The following is a 17,872-nucleotide window of genomic DNA, read 5'->3' as shown; positions in this document are numbered from 1 at the left end:
CATACATTCTTGTGGGAGGTCTGGCTGATGCATACGTTGCTGTGGGAAGTCTGGTAAATGTATACATTGTTGTGGGAGGTCTGGTTGATGCACACATTGTTGTGGGAAATCTGGGTGATGGAAGCAATGTTGTGGGAAGTCTGACTGATGCATACATTGTTGTGGGAGGTCTGGTTGATGCATACATTGTTGTGGTAGGTCTGGTTGATGGAAACATTGTTGTGGGAGATCTGGTTGATGCATACATTGTTATGAGGGGTCTGGTAATTGCATAAATTGTTGTGGGAGGTCTAACTGATGCATACATTAATGTGGGAGGTCTGGCTGATGCATACATTGTTGTGGTAGGTCTGAGTGATGCATACATTGTTGTGGGAGATCGGGTTGATACATATATTGTTGAGGGGGGTCTGGCTGATGCATACATTGTTGTGGTAGGTCTGAGTGATGCATACATTGTTGTGAGAGGTCTGTTTGATGCATACATTGCTGAGGGAGGTCTGGCAAATGTATACATTGTTTTGGGAGGTCTGGTTGATGCATATATTCTTGTGGGAGGTCTGGCTGATGCATACGTTGTTGTGGGAGGTATCGTTGATACATACATTGCTGTGGGAGGTCTGGCTGATGTATACATTTTTGTGAGACGTCTGGTTGAAGAAACCATTGTTGTGGGACTTCTGGCTGATGCATACACTGTGGTGGGAGGTCTGCTTGATACATTCATTGTTGTGGGAGGTCTGGTTGAAGCATTCATTATTGTGGGAGGTCTTGATGATGCAAACATTGTTGTGGGAGGTGTGGCTGGGGCATATATTGCTGTGAGAGGTCTGGCTGATGTATGTATTGCTGTGGGAGGTCTGGATGATGCATACATTGTTATGTGAGGTGAGGATGATGGAAACACTGTTGTGGGAGGTCTGGCCCGTGCATACATTGTTGTGGGAAGTCTGGCTGATGAATACATTGTTGTGGGAGATCTGGATGATGGAAACACTGTTGTGGGAGGTCTGGCTCGTGCATACATTGTTATGGGAGGTTTGGCTGATGCATAAACTGTTATGGGAGGTCTGGTTGATGGAAATATTGTTTTAGGTGGTCTGGCTAATGCATATATAGTTGTGCGAGTTCTGGTTGATGGAAACATTGTTGTGGGAGGTCTGGCTGATGTATGTATTGCTGTGGGAGGTCTGGCTGATGCATACATTGTTATGTGAGGTGTGGATGATGGAAACACTGTTGTGGGAGGTCTGGCTGATGCATACATTGTTGTGGGAAGTCTGGCTGATGAATACATTGTTGTGGGAGATCTGGATGATGGAAACATTGTTGCAGGAGGTCTGGCTAATGCATACATTGTTGTGGAAGGTCTGGTTGATTAAAACATTGTTGTGGGAAGTCTAGCTGATGCATATATTGTTGTGGGACGTCTGGCTGATCCATACATTGTTGTGGGAGAACTGGTTTATGCATACATTGTTGTAGGAGGTTTGGCTGATGCATACATTGTTGTGGGAGGTCTGGCTGATCTATACATTGCTGTGGGAGATATGGCTGATACATACACTGTTGTTGGTCTGGCTGATGCATACATTGTTGTGGGAGCTCTGGGTGATGCATAAACTGTTGTGGGAGCTCTGGCTGATGCATAAACTGTTGTGGGAGGTCTGGCTGATGCATACATTGTTGTGGGAGGTCTGGCTGATGCAAACATTGTTGTGGGAGGTCTGATTGATGCATATATTGCTGTAGCAGGTCTGGCTGATGCAAACATTGTTGTGGGAGAACTGGTTTATGCATACATTGTTGTAGGAGGTTTGGCTGATGCATACATTGTTGTGGGAGGTCTGGCTGATCTATACATTGCTGTGGGAGATGGCTGATACATACACTGTTGTTGGTCTGGCTGATGCATACATTGTTGTGGGAGCTCTGGGTGATGCATAAACTGTTGTGGGAGCTCTGGCTGATGCATAAACTGTTGTGGGAGGTCTGGCTGATGCATACATTGTTGTGGGAGGTCTGGCTGATGCAAACATTGTTGTGGGAGGTCTGATTGATGCATATATTGCTGTAGCAGGTCTGGCTGATGCAAACATTGTTGTGGGAGGTCTGGTTAATCATACATTGTTGTGGCAGATCTGGCTGATGCATACATTGTTGTGAGAGATCTGGTTGATGGAAACATTCTTGTGGGAGGTCTGGTTGATATATACACAGTTTAGAGAAGTCTAGATGATGAATATATTGTTGAGGTAGGTCTGGCTGATGCATACATGGTTGTAGGAGGCCTGGTTGAGACATTCATTGTTGTGGGAGGTCTGGCTGATGCATACGTTGTTGTGGGAGGTCTGGCTGATGCATACATATTTCTGGGAGGTCTGGCTGATGCATACATTGTTGTGGGAGGTCTGGTTGATGGAAACATTGTTGTGATAGGTCTAGCTGATTCATACAATGTTGTGGGAGGTCTGGCTGGTGCATACAATGTTCTGGGAAGTCTGGCTGGTGTATAAATTGTTGTGGGAGGTCTGGTTGATGCATATATTTTTGTGGGAGTTTCTGGCTAGAGCATACATTGCTATGGGAGGTCTGGTTGATTCATAAATTGCTGTGGGAGGTCTGGCTGATGCATACATGGTTGTAGGAGGCCTGGTTGAGACATTCATTGTTGTGGGAGGTCTGGCTGATGCATATGTTGTTGTGGGAGGTCTGGCTGATGCATGCGTTGTTGTGGGAGGTCTGGCTGATGCATACGTTGTTGTGGGAGGTCTGGCTGATGCATACGTTGTTGTGGGAGGTCTGGCTGATGCATACATATTTCTGGGAGGTCTGGCTGATGCATACATTGTTGTAGGAGGTCAGGTTGATCCCAATATTGTTGTGGGAGGTCTGGCTGATGCATGCATTGTTGTAGGAGGTCAGGTTGATCCCAATATTGTTGTGGGAGGTCTGGCTGATGCATACATTGTTGTGGGAGGTCTGGCTGATGCATGCATTGTTGTAGGAGGTCAGGTTGATCCCAATATTGTTGTGGGAAGTCTGGCTGATGCATACGTTGTTGTGGGAGGTCGTGTTCATACATACATTGCTGTCTGGCTGATGTATACATTGTTGTGGGAGATCTGGGTGATGGAGGTTTTGTTGTGGGAGGTGTGGCTGATGCATGTATTGTGGTAGGAGGCCTGGTTGAGACATTCATTGTTGTGGGAGGTCTGACTGATGCATACATTGTTGTGGGAGGTCTGGTTGATGCATACATATTTCTGGGAGGTCTGGCTGATGCATACATTGTTGTGGGAGGTCTGGCTGATGCATACATTGTTGTAGGAGGCCTGGTTGAGACATTCATTGTTGTGGGAGGTCTGACTGATGCATACATTGTTGTGGGAGGTCTGGTTGATGCATACATATTTCTGGGAGGTCTGGCTGATGCATACATTGTTGTAGGAGGTCAGGTTGATCCCAATATTGTTGTGGGAGGTCTGGCTGATGCATGCATTTAGTGGGGGGTCTAGCTGATGCATACATTATTGTAGGAGGTCTGGTTGAAGGAAACATTGTTGTGGGAGGTCTGGCTGATGCATACATTGTGGTGGTAGGTCTGGTTGTTGCACACATTGTTGTGGGAGATCGGGTTGATGGAAGCATAGTTTTGGGAGGTCTGGTTGATGCAAACATTGCTGTGGGAGGTCTGCTTGAAGGAAACATTGTTGTGGGAGGTTTGGCTGATGCATACATTGTGGTGGGAGGCCTGGTTGATGCATACACTGTTGTGGGAGATTTGGCTGATGCATACATTGTTGTGGGAGGTCTGGTTGAACCATTCATTGTTGTGGGAGGTCTGGTTGATGCATACATTGTTTTGGGAGGTCTGAGTGATGGAAACATTGTTGTTGGAGGTCTGGCTGATGCATATATTGCTGTGGGAAGTCTGGTTGATGCATATATTGTTGTGGGAGGTCTGGCTGATGCATCCATTGTTGTGGGAGGTTTAGTAGATGTATACACTGTTGTGTGAGGTGTGGATGATAGAAACATTGTTGTGGGAGGTCTGGCTGATGCATACATTGTTGTGGGAGGTCTGGCTGATAGAGACATTGTTGTGGAAGGTCTGGCTGATAAATACATTGTTGTGGGAGACCTAGCTGATGCATTTATTGTTGTGGGAGGTCTGACTGATGCATTTATTGTTGTGGGAGGCCTAGCTGATGCATTTATTGTTGTGGGAGGCCTAGCTTATGCATATATTGTTGTGGGATGTCTGGTTGATGCATATATAGTTGTTGGACATCTGTTTGATGCATAATTTGTTATGGGAGGTCAGGCTGATGAATATATTGTTGTGGGAGATCTGCTGCAATTTGATAACCATTTCTGCTTCCATCTATCCTACAATCATTATTAAGCCAATTTACTTCATTTTTCCTCAACAATATACCTACGAACATCTTGACAGCAGGCCTAGTTACACTAAACTAGATTCGATACGATTGGCATGGGCCTGGAAATCACCCCATTGGAAATAGTCACACATGGATGAGACTGGTGTTCCTGTCTCAAACCTGAGAACAGTAATATTACCACACATGACCTGATGTGTCCAGAATGGGATGAAGACAATAACACAGCAGTATTAAGAATGACTTCCCTCCAAGCGCTCTGTCTTGAACCGCTGGATCAAGTTGTAACTTGAAACAAACCTTTGTCAAAAAAAAATCATTAAGAAACTGATTTCATGGGTAAGTAGTCAAGCATGCCTGCAGGGGCACGCGTGACTGACGTAAATAATTCACGGTTGGTCGTGAAGAAGCTGTGAATAAAGAAGTGATGTACTGTTCATGTCAATACATTCAGTATAGACGTAACACAGTGTCCAGGTGCGTGTCAGAAGGATGTCTGTCAGCAGCCGACAACCAAAAGCCACTTCCAGCCCAGTGTCGTCATCTTGAAAAATTGAACGAATGTGTCCCATGAAATGTTGTGATGGTACGAGGAAACCTGAGTGTATGTATGACGGGGAATGTTGGTGTCATGCACGTATTGTTATGTTGTCCAGTCACCCACAGACTCGTACCTGGGGAAGGTGTGGACCTTCCCAGAGTGGATGTACCAGAAGATGTAGACCTTCCCAGAGTGGATGTATCAGAAGATGTGGACCTTCCCAAAGTGGATGTACCAGAAGATGTGGACCTTCCCAGAGTGGATGTACCAGAAGATGTAGACCTTCCCAGAGTGGATGTACCAGAAGATGTGGACCTTCCCAGAGTGGATGTACCAGAAGATGTGGACCTTCCCAGAGTGGATGTACCAGAAGATGTGGACCTTCCCAGAGTGGATGTACCACAGTCTCTCCTCTGAACGTTGTACTCTGCGTTCTCGTAACGTAGAGACTGTCGCAATGACCAGGAGAGTAATAAGTCTCACACTTTTCTGCTGCTTGGGTTCGAATCCTGGGTGAGGCGGTTGGTCCACTACCGACCCAGATCTACAAATGGGTATCTGGCTTCGACTGATGTGTGTGTGTGTGTGTGTGTGTGTGTGTGTGTGTGTGTGTGTGTGTGTGTGTGTGTGTGTGTGTGTGTACATAGAAGGGAAAGTAGCCTGAGTCAGCTGTGTCCTTACATAGCCTAAGTTAGCTGTGTCCTCACATAGCCTAAGTTAGCTGTGTCCTCACATAGCCTAAGTTAGCTGTGTCCTCACATAGCCTGAGTTAGCTGTGTCCTCACATAGCCTAAGTTAGCTATGTCATCATGTAGTCTGAGTTAGTTGCGCACTCACATAGCCTCTATTAAGGATGTCCTCAACAGCCTGCGTTAGCTGTGTCTTCATTTAGCCTGAGTTAGCTGTGTCCTCACATAGCTTGACTTAGCTATGTTCTTCCGTAGCCTGAATTAGCTGTGTCCTCACATAACTTAAGTTAGCTGTGTCCTCACATAGCTTGACTTAGCTATGTTTTTACATAGCCTGAGTTAGCTGTGTCCTCACATAGCCTAAGTTAGCTGTGTCCTCACATAGTCTGAGTCAGCTGTGTCCTCACATAGCCTGAGTCAGCTGTGTCCTCACATAGTCTGAGTCAGCTGTGTCCTCACATAGCCTGAGTCAGCTGTGTCCTCACATAGCCTGAGTCAGCTGTGTCCTCACATAGTCTGAGTTAGCTGTGTCCTCACATAACCTGAGTTAGCTGTGTCCTCACATTGACCGAAGCTATTAAAGAACCAAGACAAAAAAGTTTATTTTTCTGAGAACAGAAATTTCTTATCTCCAGTTATGATAGATTTATTATTTGTTTATCCACTTTGCTTTGTCGCTGTCTCCCGCGTTGGCGAGGTAGCGCAAGAAAACAGACGAAGGAATGGGATAATATCTACATTTAGCTGGCGCTCCTCCGTCCACACGTGTCGCTGGGAGTCTCAGAAGGAATTCAGTTTCCAGCATCAGTTTCTCAGCCAGAGGAAGGTCCATCCCTGACCATCAGAAGGTAATGTACTGGACGTTCACAAATGTCTCAACTTTACTGTCTACAGTCACACGTGATCCCGATCCACCTCTGGTCACCCATATATCTAACTTATCTACAACCACGACTCAACTCTGACAACCTAAAGCCACTTATCCTCATGACTCAACCAGAGTCACACTTACCTATGACTCATGTAGAGCCACACTTACCTATGACTCATCTAGAGCCACGCTTACCTATGACTCATCTAGAGCCACGCTTACCTATGACTCAACTAAAGTCACACTTACCTATGACTCATGTAGAGCCACACTTACCTATGACTCATCTAGAGCCACACTTACCTATGACTCATCTAGAGCCACGCTTACCTATGACTCATCTAGAGCCACGCTTACCTATGACTCAACTAGAGTCACACTTACCTATGACTCATGTAGAGCCACACTTACCTATGACTCATCTAGAGCCACGCTTACCTATGACTCATCTAGAGCCACGCTTACCTATGACTCATCTAGAGCCACGCTTACCTATGACTCAACTAGAGTCACACTTACCTATGACTCATGTAGAGCCACACTTACCTATGACTCATCTAGAGCCACACTTACCTATGCCTCATCTAGAGCCACGCTTACCTATGACTCAACTAGAGTCACACTTACCTATGACTCATCTAGAGCCACACTTACCTATGACTCATCTAGAGCCACACTTACCTATGACTCATCTAGAGCCACGCTTACCTATGACTCATCTAGAGCCACACTTACGTATGACTCATCTAGAGCCACACATACCTATGACTCATCTAGAGCCACACTTACCTATGACTCATCTAGAGCCACACTTACCTATGACTCATCTAGTCACACTTACCTATGACTCATCTAGAGTCACACTTACCTATGACTCATCTGGAGTCACACTTACCTATGACTCATCTAGAGCCACATTTACCTATGACTCATCTAGAGCCACACTTGCCTGTGACTCACCTAAGACGGAGTTCTGATAGTCCAGCTGTGCGGCCACGAAGGTGGAGAGAGTCGTCATGACAGTGAGGGTCCACCAGACCCAGCCCCTGCTGTGGCCGGCCATCTGCCGCTGCTGGGTGTCTCCCCGGGTCACCTACGTTGGTGGAGGAGGCCTGGGGATGAGGCTGGCGCTGCTGCCGTCTGTCCTGTCCTCAACACACGTCTCTGTGACCATCACCCGCACCAGTATGCTGCTGCCTGTTGGTCAACACAAACAGAAATGCGTCAGCCTTACCTCTGTACACTGTGTTATAACGTTGCACTCGAGGGGGAATCATGAGAGTCAAGTAGGCGTCAAGGAACACCCCGACCTGGAGCCAGTGTTACACATAGTATAAAAGTATGACAGAAAATGTTGATTTATAGAAATACTGGAACTGTGTTTACCTATATATCATACAGCAACGTACGGCTGACAACATGTACGTGACTCGTGTACATGTACGTGACTCATGTACGTGTATCGTGGTTCACTGGGAGGATACAGTGTTGTTTACATGTCACCGACATGCAGGAGAACATCTGGCAGTCCACTGTGTGTGTGTGTGTGTGTGTGTGTGTACATATGTCTTCCAGAAACATAAAAGTCATGACTCAGAGACTCAGCATTTCTATATTTGTTCCCCTGAAGACCACAGGCCTCACAGTATTTTGTATCATAATCATGAAACTTTGTATCTATCAAATCCTCTCACTCTACGTACATCCCTCCACAATAATCCAGCATATCTTACAATACCGATTACCCTTGTCAGCACAACACGAGCCTTGACGTCATGAGCCCTCAGGCATGCCGTCACAACCCTCACAGCAACCACTCGTTGGCACCTCCCAACTCCAGCGAACATGTCTAACAGCAACTTCCACGGACGCTCTACTGCCAGGATGTTCTCAGATATGAAGATAGATTGGGTTTGTTTCTCTTGTGATACATACAGTTAGTTGTTCAATGTGGCTGATGACAACACAGAGGCAATGGGAAATGATAGCAGTGGACTGTGTAGAGGAAAGCATGACACGTACATCTGCAGGTAAGGTCCAGGATGGTGTATCTAGGAAGCAAGGTAGTGCTGGACACTACATTAATAAGCTGCGATATTACGAACCTCAGAGGAAGAAGGAAGTTAAGAAGATTAACAAAATTGGAAGGAAACTTTGTAATCCTTCTCCTGTACCATATAAAGGTAAGACCAATGCAAGAAAGACGTATCTTGATAAAGTAACACGTGAGAGATGGTCTTGCAGCCATGTTCTGTGCTTATCACATCGCAAACCTCATGAATCTATTATTCCACGACTTCACTTGTTTGATGTAAAATTAGTTTCCTCTTATGAGAGTTCTGTGAGACAAATGTTGATGAAGCATAGCCGAAATAATGTAAACAGTGTAGTCTATAGAATGTTACAGATGTTTCTTAGGATACACTGTATAGTGGCAGATGTTTTCTGGGACACCCTGTGTTGCTTTTATTTGGGACAGACAGGCAATATCAAGCAAGGTAGGAACATACTCTGTCCATCGTTAGATACACTAAGTTGAGCCAAGCCAATTCAGTGTTGTCTAGGTGTGTCGTTAAGGTCAGGTTGGACTCGTCTGACTTTCTGTGACCCTCGTAACCCAGGATCGGTTGGTCAGTGACGCGTTCCTCCTGTCCTGATATGGCGGACTTGGTAGCTTGTGGCGGGTCAGTGACGTGTTCAAACTGCTGTAAAACAGCGTTATGCCTACGTCCTATTGACGGACCATCACAGAGCTGTATGGCAGTGGTCATGTTTGAATGTTGACAGGTGCCTTCTCTCTAATGTCTGTAGTCTCCTCTGATTACTACAACTAGTAATGATTTTGGTGTTTTTCACTATAATCTCCCTCGTTAATCTCTTTCCATGCTTTTGTTCATGAATTTGTTTGATTCCACCTTCTTGTAAGTGGAGAGAGAGGCGGTGACTCAGGGTGGAGGTTGTATGTCCAATGTAGTTTATGTGGTGGGATTGACGGTCCCCAATATGGCATCAGTACTCATATACCTCCCTCAAGATTGTTCTCCTGTGTTTACTGTAGGTTTTTCTGTGTTCATGTATCCGTATTCTGTATTAAGGTTGTAGTTCATACAATTCGTCATGATAGTCTTCATTTGTATCGTCTGTAGTGTTTTCAAGTACTTTTCATGTTTTATTTACTGTGTTATTTGTTTCGATTTTTTGTTACTTATATACATATTTGCGTTTTACATTTCATATCTAAGTTTGATGCTCTTATTTCTCTTGTTTTGTAGATTCCTGATGATCCTTCTGTGAAGATGAAAGCTTGATTGAAATAAAATGGATAACTTTAAAGGGCTTGTGTTTCAGCAACCACCTAATGGTAGAATGAAAATGAGAAAATCAGAGAATATTAAGAATGAGATTAATTTCTCTAAACATGCTGTCTTATTCAATTCTATGCGCGTTAGAGATAACCTGCTTCCAGTTGACACTAATATATATATATATATATATATATATATATATATATATATATATATATATATATATATATATATATATATATATATATATATATATATATATATATAATTATTATTATTATTATTATCATTTCTTTATTCTCATTTTACTTTGTCGCTGTCTCCCGCGTCAGGCGAAAGAATAGCTCAACCCACCCACATACACATGTACATGCATACACGTCCACACACGCAAATATACATACCTATACATCTCAACGTATACATTTATATACACACACAGACATGTACATATATACACATGTACATGATTCATACTGTCTGCCCTAATTCATTCCCGTCGCCACGTCACCACACACGAAATGAAAACCCCCTCCCTCCGCATGTGCGCGAGGTATCGCTAGGAAAAGACAACAAAGGCCACATTCCTTCACACTTAGTCTCTAGCTATCATGTATAACGCACCGAAACCACAGCTCCCTATCCACATCCAGGCCCCACAAAACTTTCCATGGTTTACCCCAGACGCTTCACATGCCCTGGTTCAATCCATTGATAACACGTCGACCCCAGTATATCACATCGTTCTAATTCACTCTATTCCTTGCACGCCTTTCACCCTCCTGCATGTTCAGGCCCCGATCAATCAAAATCTTTTTCACTCCATCTTTCCACCTCCAATTTGGTCTCCCACTTCTCGTTCCCTCCACCTCTGACACATATATCCTCTTGGTCAATCTTTCCTCACTCATTCTCTCCATGTGACCAAACCATTTCAAAACACCCTCTTCTGCTCTCTCAAACACACTCTTTTTATTACCACACATCCCTCTTACCCTTTCATTACTTACTCGATCAAACCACCTCACACCACATATTGTCCTCAAACATCTCATTTCCAGCACATCCATCCTCCTCCGTACAGCTCTATCTATAGCCCACGCCTCGTGACCATATAACATTGTTAGAACAACTATTCCTTCAAACGTACTCATTTTTGCTTTCCAAGATAAGGTTCTCGACTTCCAAACATTTTTCAACGCTCCCAGAACTTTTGACCCCTCCCCACCCTATGATCCACTTCCGCTTCCATGGTTCCATCCGCTGCCAAATCCACTCCCAGATATCTAAAACACTTCACTTCCTCAAGTTTCTCTCCATTCAGACTTATGAATGATATTCATTCTATCATACTTTGTCGCTGTCTCCCGCGTTAGCGAGATAGCGCAAGGAAGCAGACAAAAGAAATGGCCCAGCCCACCCACATACACATGTATATACATACACGTCCATACACGCACATAAACATACCTATACATCTCAACGTATACATATATGTACACACAGAGACATATACATATATACACATGTACATAATTCAGACTGTCTGCCCTTATCTATTCCCCTCGCCACCCCGTCACACATGAAATAACAACCCCCTCCCCCTGCATGTGCGCGAGGTAGCGCTAGGAAAAGACAACAAATGCCACATTCCTTCACACTCAGTCTCTAGCTGTCATATATAATGCACCGAAACCACAGCTCCTTTCCACATCTAGGCCCACAAAACTTTCCATGGTTTACCCCAGACGCTTCACATGCCCTGGTTCAATCCATTGGCAGCACGTCGACCCCGTTATACCACATCGTTCCAATTCACTTTATTCCTTGCACGCCTTTCACCCTCCTGCACGTTCAGGCCCCGATCAATCAGAATCTTTTTCACTCCATCTTTCCACATCCAATTTGGTCTTCCACTTTTCCTCGTTCCTTCCACCTCTCACACAGATATCCTCTTTATCAATCTTTCCTCACTCATTCTCTCCATGCGACCAAACCATTTCAAAACACCCTCTTCTGCTCTCTCAAACACACTCTTTTTATTACCACACATCTCTCTTACCCTTTCATTACTTACTCGATCAAACCACCTCGCACCACATATTGTTCTCAAACATCTCATCTCCAGCTCATCCACCCTCCTCCGCAAATCTCTATCTATACCCCACGCCTCGAAACCATAAAACATTGTTGGAACCACTATTCCTTTAAAGATACTCATTTTTGCTTTCCAAGATAAAGTTCTCGACTTCCACACATTTTTCAACGCTTCCAGAACTTTCGCCCCCTCACGCACCCAATGATTCACTTCCGCTTCCATGGTTCCATCCGCTGGCAAATCCACTCTCAGGTATCTAAAACACTTCACTTCCTTCAGTTTTTCTCCATTCAAACTTACCTCCCAATTGATTTGTTCCTCAACTCTACTGTACCTAATAACCTTGCTCTTATTCCCATTTACTCTCAGCTTTCTTCTTTCACACAATTTACCAAACTCAGTCACCAGCTTCTGCAGTTTCTCACACTAATCAGCCACCAGCGCTGTATCATCAGTGAACAACAACTGACTCACTTCACAATCTCTCTCGTCCACAACAGACTGCATACTTGCCCCTCTCTCCAAAACTCTTGCATTGTTTACAGTAGCAAATACATTGATAAGTGATAGGAAACACCATACAAAACAACCCATCCGTACACAAATTAAACAACCATGGAGACATCACACACCCCTGCCGCAAACCAACATTCACTGAGAACCAATCACTTTCCTCTCTTCCTACTTGTACACAACCTTACATCCTCGATAAAAACTTTTCACTGCTTCTAACATCTTGCCTCCCACACCATATATTCTTAATACCTTTCACAGAGCATCTCTATCAACTCTATCATATGCCTTCTCCAGATCCATAAATTCTACATACAAATCCATTTGTTTTTCTAAGTATTTCTCACATACATTCTTCAAAGCAAAAACCTGATCCACACATCTTCTACCACCTCTGAAACCACACTGCTCTTCCCCAATCTGATGCTCTGTACATGCCTTCACCCTCTCAATCAATACCGTCCCATATAATTTACCAGGAATACTCAACAAACTTATACCTCTGTAATTTGAGCACTCACTTTTATCCCCTTTGCCTTAGTACAATGGCACTATGCAAGCATTCCGCCAATCCTCAGGCACCTCACCATGAGTCATACATACATTGAATAACCTTACTAACCGGTCAACAATACAGTCATCCCCTTTTCTTAATAGATTCCACTGCAAAACCATCCAAACCGCTGCCTTGCCGGCTTTCATCTTCCGCAAAGCTTTTACTACCTCTTCTCTGTTTACCAAATCATTTTCCCTAACCCTCTCACTTTGCACACCACCTCGACCAAGATACCCTATATCTGCCACTCTATCATCAAACACATTCAACAAACCTTCAAAATACTCACACCATCTCCTTCCCACATCACCGCTACTTGTTATCACCTCCCCATTAGCCCCCTTCACTGATGTTCTTACACACTTTATTTACCTCCTTCCAGAACATCATTTTATCCTCCCTAAAATTTAATGATACTCTCTCACCCCAACTCTCATTTCCCCTCTTTTTCACCTCTTGCACCTTTCTCTTGACCTCCTGCCTCTTTATTATACATCTCCCACTCATTTGCATTTTTCCCTGCAAAAATCGTCCAAATGCCTCTCTCTTCTCTTTCACTAATACTCATACTTCTTCATCCCACCACTCACTACCCTTTCTAATCTGCCCACCTCCCACGCTTCATGTGCCACAAGCATCTTTTGTGCAAGCAATCACTGTTTCCCTAAATACATCCCATTCCTCCCCCACTCCCCTTACCTCCTTTGTTCTCACCTTTTTCCATTCTGTACTCAGTCTCTCCTGGTACTTCCCCACACAAATCTCCTTCTCAAGCTCACTTACTCTCACCACTCTTTTCACCCCAACATTCTCTCTTCTTTTCTGAAAACCTTTACAAATCTTCACCTTTGCCTCCACAAGATAGTGATCAGACATCCCTCCAGTTGCACCTCTCAGCACATTAACATCCAAAAGTCTCTCTTTCGCGCGCCTATCAATTAACACGTAATCCAATAATGCTCTCTGGCCATCTCTCCTACTTACATACGTATACTTATGTATATCTCGCTTTTTAAACTAAGTATTCCCAATCACCAGTCCTTTTTCAGCACATAAATCTACAAGCTCTTCACCATTTCCATTTACAACACTGAACACTCCATGTACACCAATTATTCCCTCAACTGCCACATTACTCACCTTTGCATTCAAATCACCCATCACTAATAACCCGGTCTCGTGCATCAAAACTACTAACACACTCACTCAGCTGCTCCAAAAACACTTACCTCTTATGATCTTTCTTCTCATGCCCAGGTGCATATGCACCAATAATCACCCATCTCTCTCCATCCACTTTCAGTTTTACCCATATCAATCTAGAATTTACTTTCTTGCACTCTATCACATACTCCCACCACGCCTGTTTCAGGAGTAGTGCTACTCCTTCCCTTGCTCTTGTCTTCTCACCAACCCCTGACTTTACTCCCAAGACATTCCCAAACCACTCTTACCCTTTATCCTTGAGCTTCGTTTCACTGAGAGCCAAAACATCCAGGTTCCTTTCCTCATACATACTACCTATCTCTCCTTTTTTTTCATCTTGGTTACATCCACACACATTTAGACATCCCAGTCTAAGCCTTCGAGGAGGACGAGCACTCCGTGCTTGACTCCTTCTCCTGTTTCCCCTTTTATATATATGTATATATATATATATATATATATATATAGAGAGAGAGAGAGAGAGAGAGAGAGAGAGAGAGAGAGAGAGAGAGAGAGAGAGAGAGAGAGAGAGAGAGAGAGAGAGATAAATAAGGAGGTAGATAAAAAGAAACATAGGTATATGTATACATACACAGCTTTCTCTCTCATCTTCTTTTTTTCTCACAAAATTGTCTTTACACAGTCAGTAATATAGAACCTCTTGTCAATTATTGATGTAGTATACAGTAATTTTGCACCGCCTATCGATGTAGTTTAGTGTTTTGCATCGCTTATTACTGTAGTATAGTGTTTTGTACCGCCTATTACTCTGGTACAGTGTTTTGTATGGTGTTTCCTATCACTTATCAATGTATTTGCTACTGTAAACCGTATGTACAGTGTTTTGAACCATTTACTACAGTGTTAAACCACTTGCTACTACCTGTGCATAGATAGTGTATACAAGTTTGATTACACTTGTTTTATAAAGTCAGGAGATATCCTGCCTGGCCACAACTGATGTTCCTCTGCTGTTGATGTGGAATGTGAACCTGTTCACTGATCCTAGTGTTAGTGGGATCCCTACGTCATCACATGGTGTGTGTAGACCCTCACTTTCTGACACACTGGTGGACTGAGACTCCCTCTCTCATCCTGGAGGAGGATTATGCTACCATGTCCTCGACATATACGACCATACAGCCTCGATTTCTTTTGTTGATTAAGCAAATCATTTGCAGAATCCTGATGAAAATGATCCAAGAAAACAGAGGTAATGGCATAGAGAAACAAAGAAGGTGCAGGCAGTAGGTAACTATAAAGCGATATGGAATATTTTCTTCTATTTCAGATCAAAATGGTTCTCGGGTCTGGTCACAACTCAGGGCCTTCCAGTAGGAAGCTGTGACCCTGGGTCTCCTAAGCAGGACTTCCACGGGTCTGATGAGGAGAGTCGCCGGCTGCCTTACTGAACACTTCGTGTGCCACACTGATGAACATGTGCATTATTTAGCAGCAATCTTGAGGCTTCCAACCAGAACTTACGACATGCTACCTACTCTTACATCAACCACATAACTCCCCTCTCTCTCTCTCTCTCTCTCTCTCTCTCTCTCTCTCTCTCTCTCTCTCTCTCTCTCTCTCTCTCTCTCTCTCTCTCTCTCTCTCTCTCTCTCTCTCTCTCTCTCTCTCTCTCTCTCTTTATATATATATATATATATATATATATATATATATATATATATATATATATATATATTTTTTTTTTTTTTTTTTTTTTGCCGCTGTCTCCCGCGTTTGCGAGGTAGCGCAAGGAAACAGACGAAAGAAATGGCCCAACCCGCCCCCATACACATGTATATACATACGTCCACTGTCCATATATATATATATATATATATATATATATATATATATATATATATATATATATATATATATATATATATATATATATATATATATGGTAGAGGATGTGTGGATCAGGTGTTTGCTTTGAAGAATGTATGTGAGAAATGCTTAGAAAAGCAAATGGATTTGTATGTAGCATTTATGGATCTGGAGAAGGCATATGATAGAGTTGATAGAGATGCTCTGTGGAAGGTATTAAGAATATATGGTGTGGGAGGCAAGTTGATAGAGGCAGTGAAAAGTTTTTATCGAGGATGTGGGGCATGTGTGCGTGTAGATAGAGAGGAAAGTGATTGGTTCTCAGTGAATGTAGGTTTGCGGCAGGGGTGTGTGATGTCTCCATGGTTGTTTAATTTGTTTATGGATGGGGTTGTTAGGGAGGTGAATGCAAGAGTTTTGGAAAGAGGGGCAAGTATGAAGTCTGTTGGGGATGAGAGAGCTTGGGAAGTGAGTCAGTTGTTGTTCGCTGATGATACAGCGCTGGTGGCTGATTCATGTGAGAAACTGCAGAAGCTGGTGACTGAGTTTGGTAAAGTGTGTGAAAGAAGAAAGTTAAGAGTAAATGTGAATAAGAGCAAGGTTATTAGGTACAGTAGGGTTGAGGGTCAAGTCAATTGGGAGGTGAGTTTGAATGGAGAAAAACTGGAGGAAGTGAAGTGTTTTAGATATCTGGGAGTGGATCTGGCAGCGGATGGAACCATGGAAGCGGAAGTGGATCATAGGGTGGGGGAGGGGGCGAAAATTCTGGGAGCCTTGAAGAATGTGTGGAAGTCGAGAACATTATCTCGGAAAGCAAAAATGAGTATGTTTGAAGGAATAGTGGTTCCAACAATGTTGTATGGTTGCGAGGCGTGGGCTATGGATAGAGTTGTGCGCAGGAGGATGGATGTGCTGGAAATGAGATGTTTGAGGACAATGTGTGGTGTGAGGTGGTTTGATCGAGTAAGTAACGTAAGGGTAAGAGAGATGTGTGGAAATAAAAAGAGCGTGGTTGAGAGAGCAGAAGAGGGTGTTTTGAAATGGTTTGGGCACATGGAGAGAATGAGTGAGGAAAGATTGACCAAGAGGATATATGTGTCGGAGGTGGAGCGAACGAGGAGAAGAGGGAGACCAAATTGGAGGTGGAAAGATGGAGTGAAAAAGATTTTGTGTGATCGGGGCCTGAACATGCAGGAGGGTGAAAGGAGGGCAAGGAATAGAGTGAATTGGAGCGATGTGGTATACCGGGGTTGACGTGCTGTCAGTGGATTGAATCGGGGCATGTGAAGCGTCTGGGGTAAACCATGGAAAGCTGTGTAGGTATGTATATTTGCGTGTGTGGACGTATGTATATACATGTGTATGGGGGTGGGTTGGGCCATTTCTTTCGTGTGTTTCCTTGCGCTACCTCGCAAACGCGGGAGACAGCGACAAAGCAAAAAAAAAGAAAAAAAAAAAAAATATATATATATATATATATATATATATATATATATATATATATATATATATATATATATATATATATATATATATATATATATATATATGATGGGGCCTTTGTTGTCTTTTCCTAGCGCTACCTCGCACACATGAGGGAGGAGGGGGATGTTATTCCATGTGTGGCGAGGTGGCGATAGGAATGAATAAAGGCAGTGTGAATTGTGTGCATGTGTATATATGTATGTGTCTGTGTGTATATGTATATGTGTACATTGAGATGTATGGGTATGTATATTTGCGTGTGTGGACGTGTATGTATATACATGTGTATGGGGGTGGGTTAGGCCATTTCTTTCGTCTGTTTCCTTGCGCTACCTCGCAAACGTGGGAGACAGCGACAAAGCAAAATGAAATAAA

The 17,872-nt window shown here is 43.6% G+C and overlaps 1 protein-coding gene across 1 annotated transcript in view; it reads right to left on the bottom strand.

The window, feature by feature from the left end:
* Positions 1–17,872, bottom strand: part of LOC139748034 (ionotropic receptor 93a-like) — a 245,070-nt gene that overhangs the window by 158,798 nt on the left and 68,400 nt on the right. Inside the window, exon 2 of the mRNA XM_071660598.1 lies at positions 7,465–7,701. Within this exon, the coding sequence (XP_071516699.1) occupies positions 7,465–7,567 (103 nt within the window). The 5' untranslated portion in view covers positions 7,568–7,701. The remainder of the gene's footprint in view (positions 1–7,464; positions 7,702–17,872) is intronic.

This window comes from Panulirus ornatus, chromosome 72 (assembly GCF_036320965.1).
Source record: "Panulirus ornatus isolate Po-2019 chromosome 72, ASM3632096v1, whole genome shotgun sequence".
NCBI classification, from domain to species: Eukaryota; Metazoa; Arthropoda; class Malacostraca; order Decapoda; family Palinuridae; genus Panulirus; species Panulirus ornatus.
Note: the sequence above shows the minus strand (reverse complement) of the source record. Positions and strands in the feature narration are given on the sequence as shown.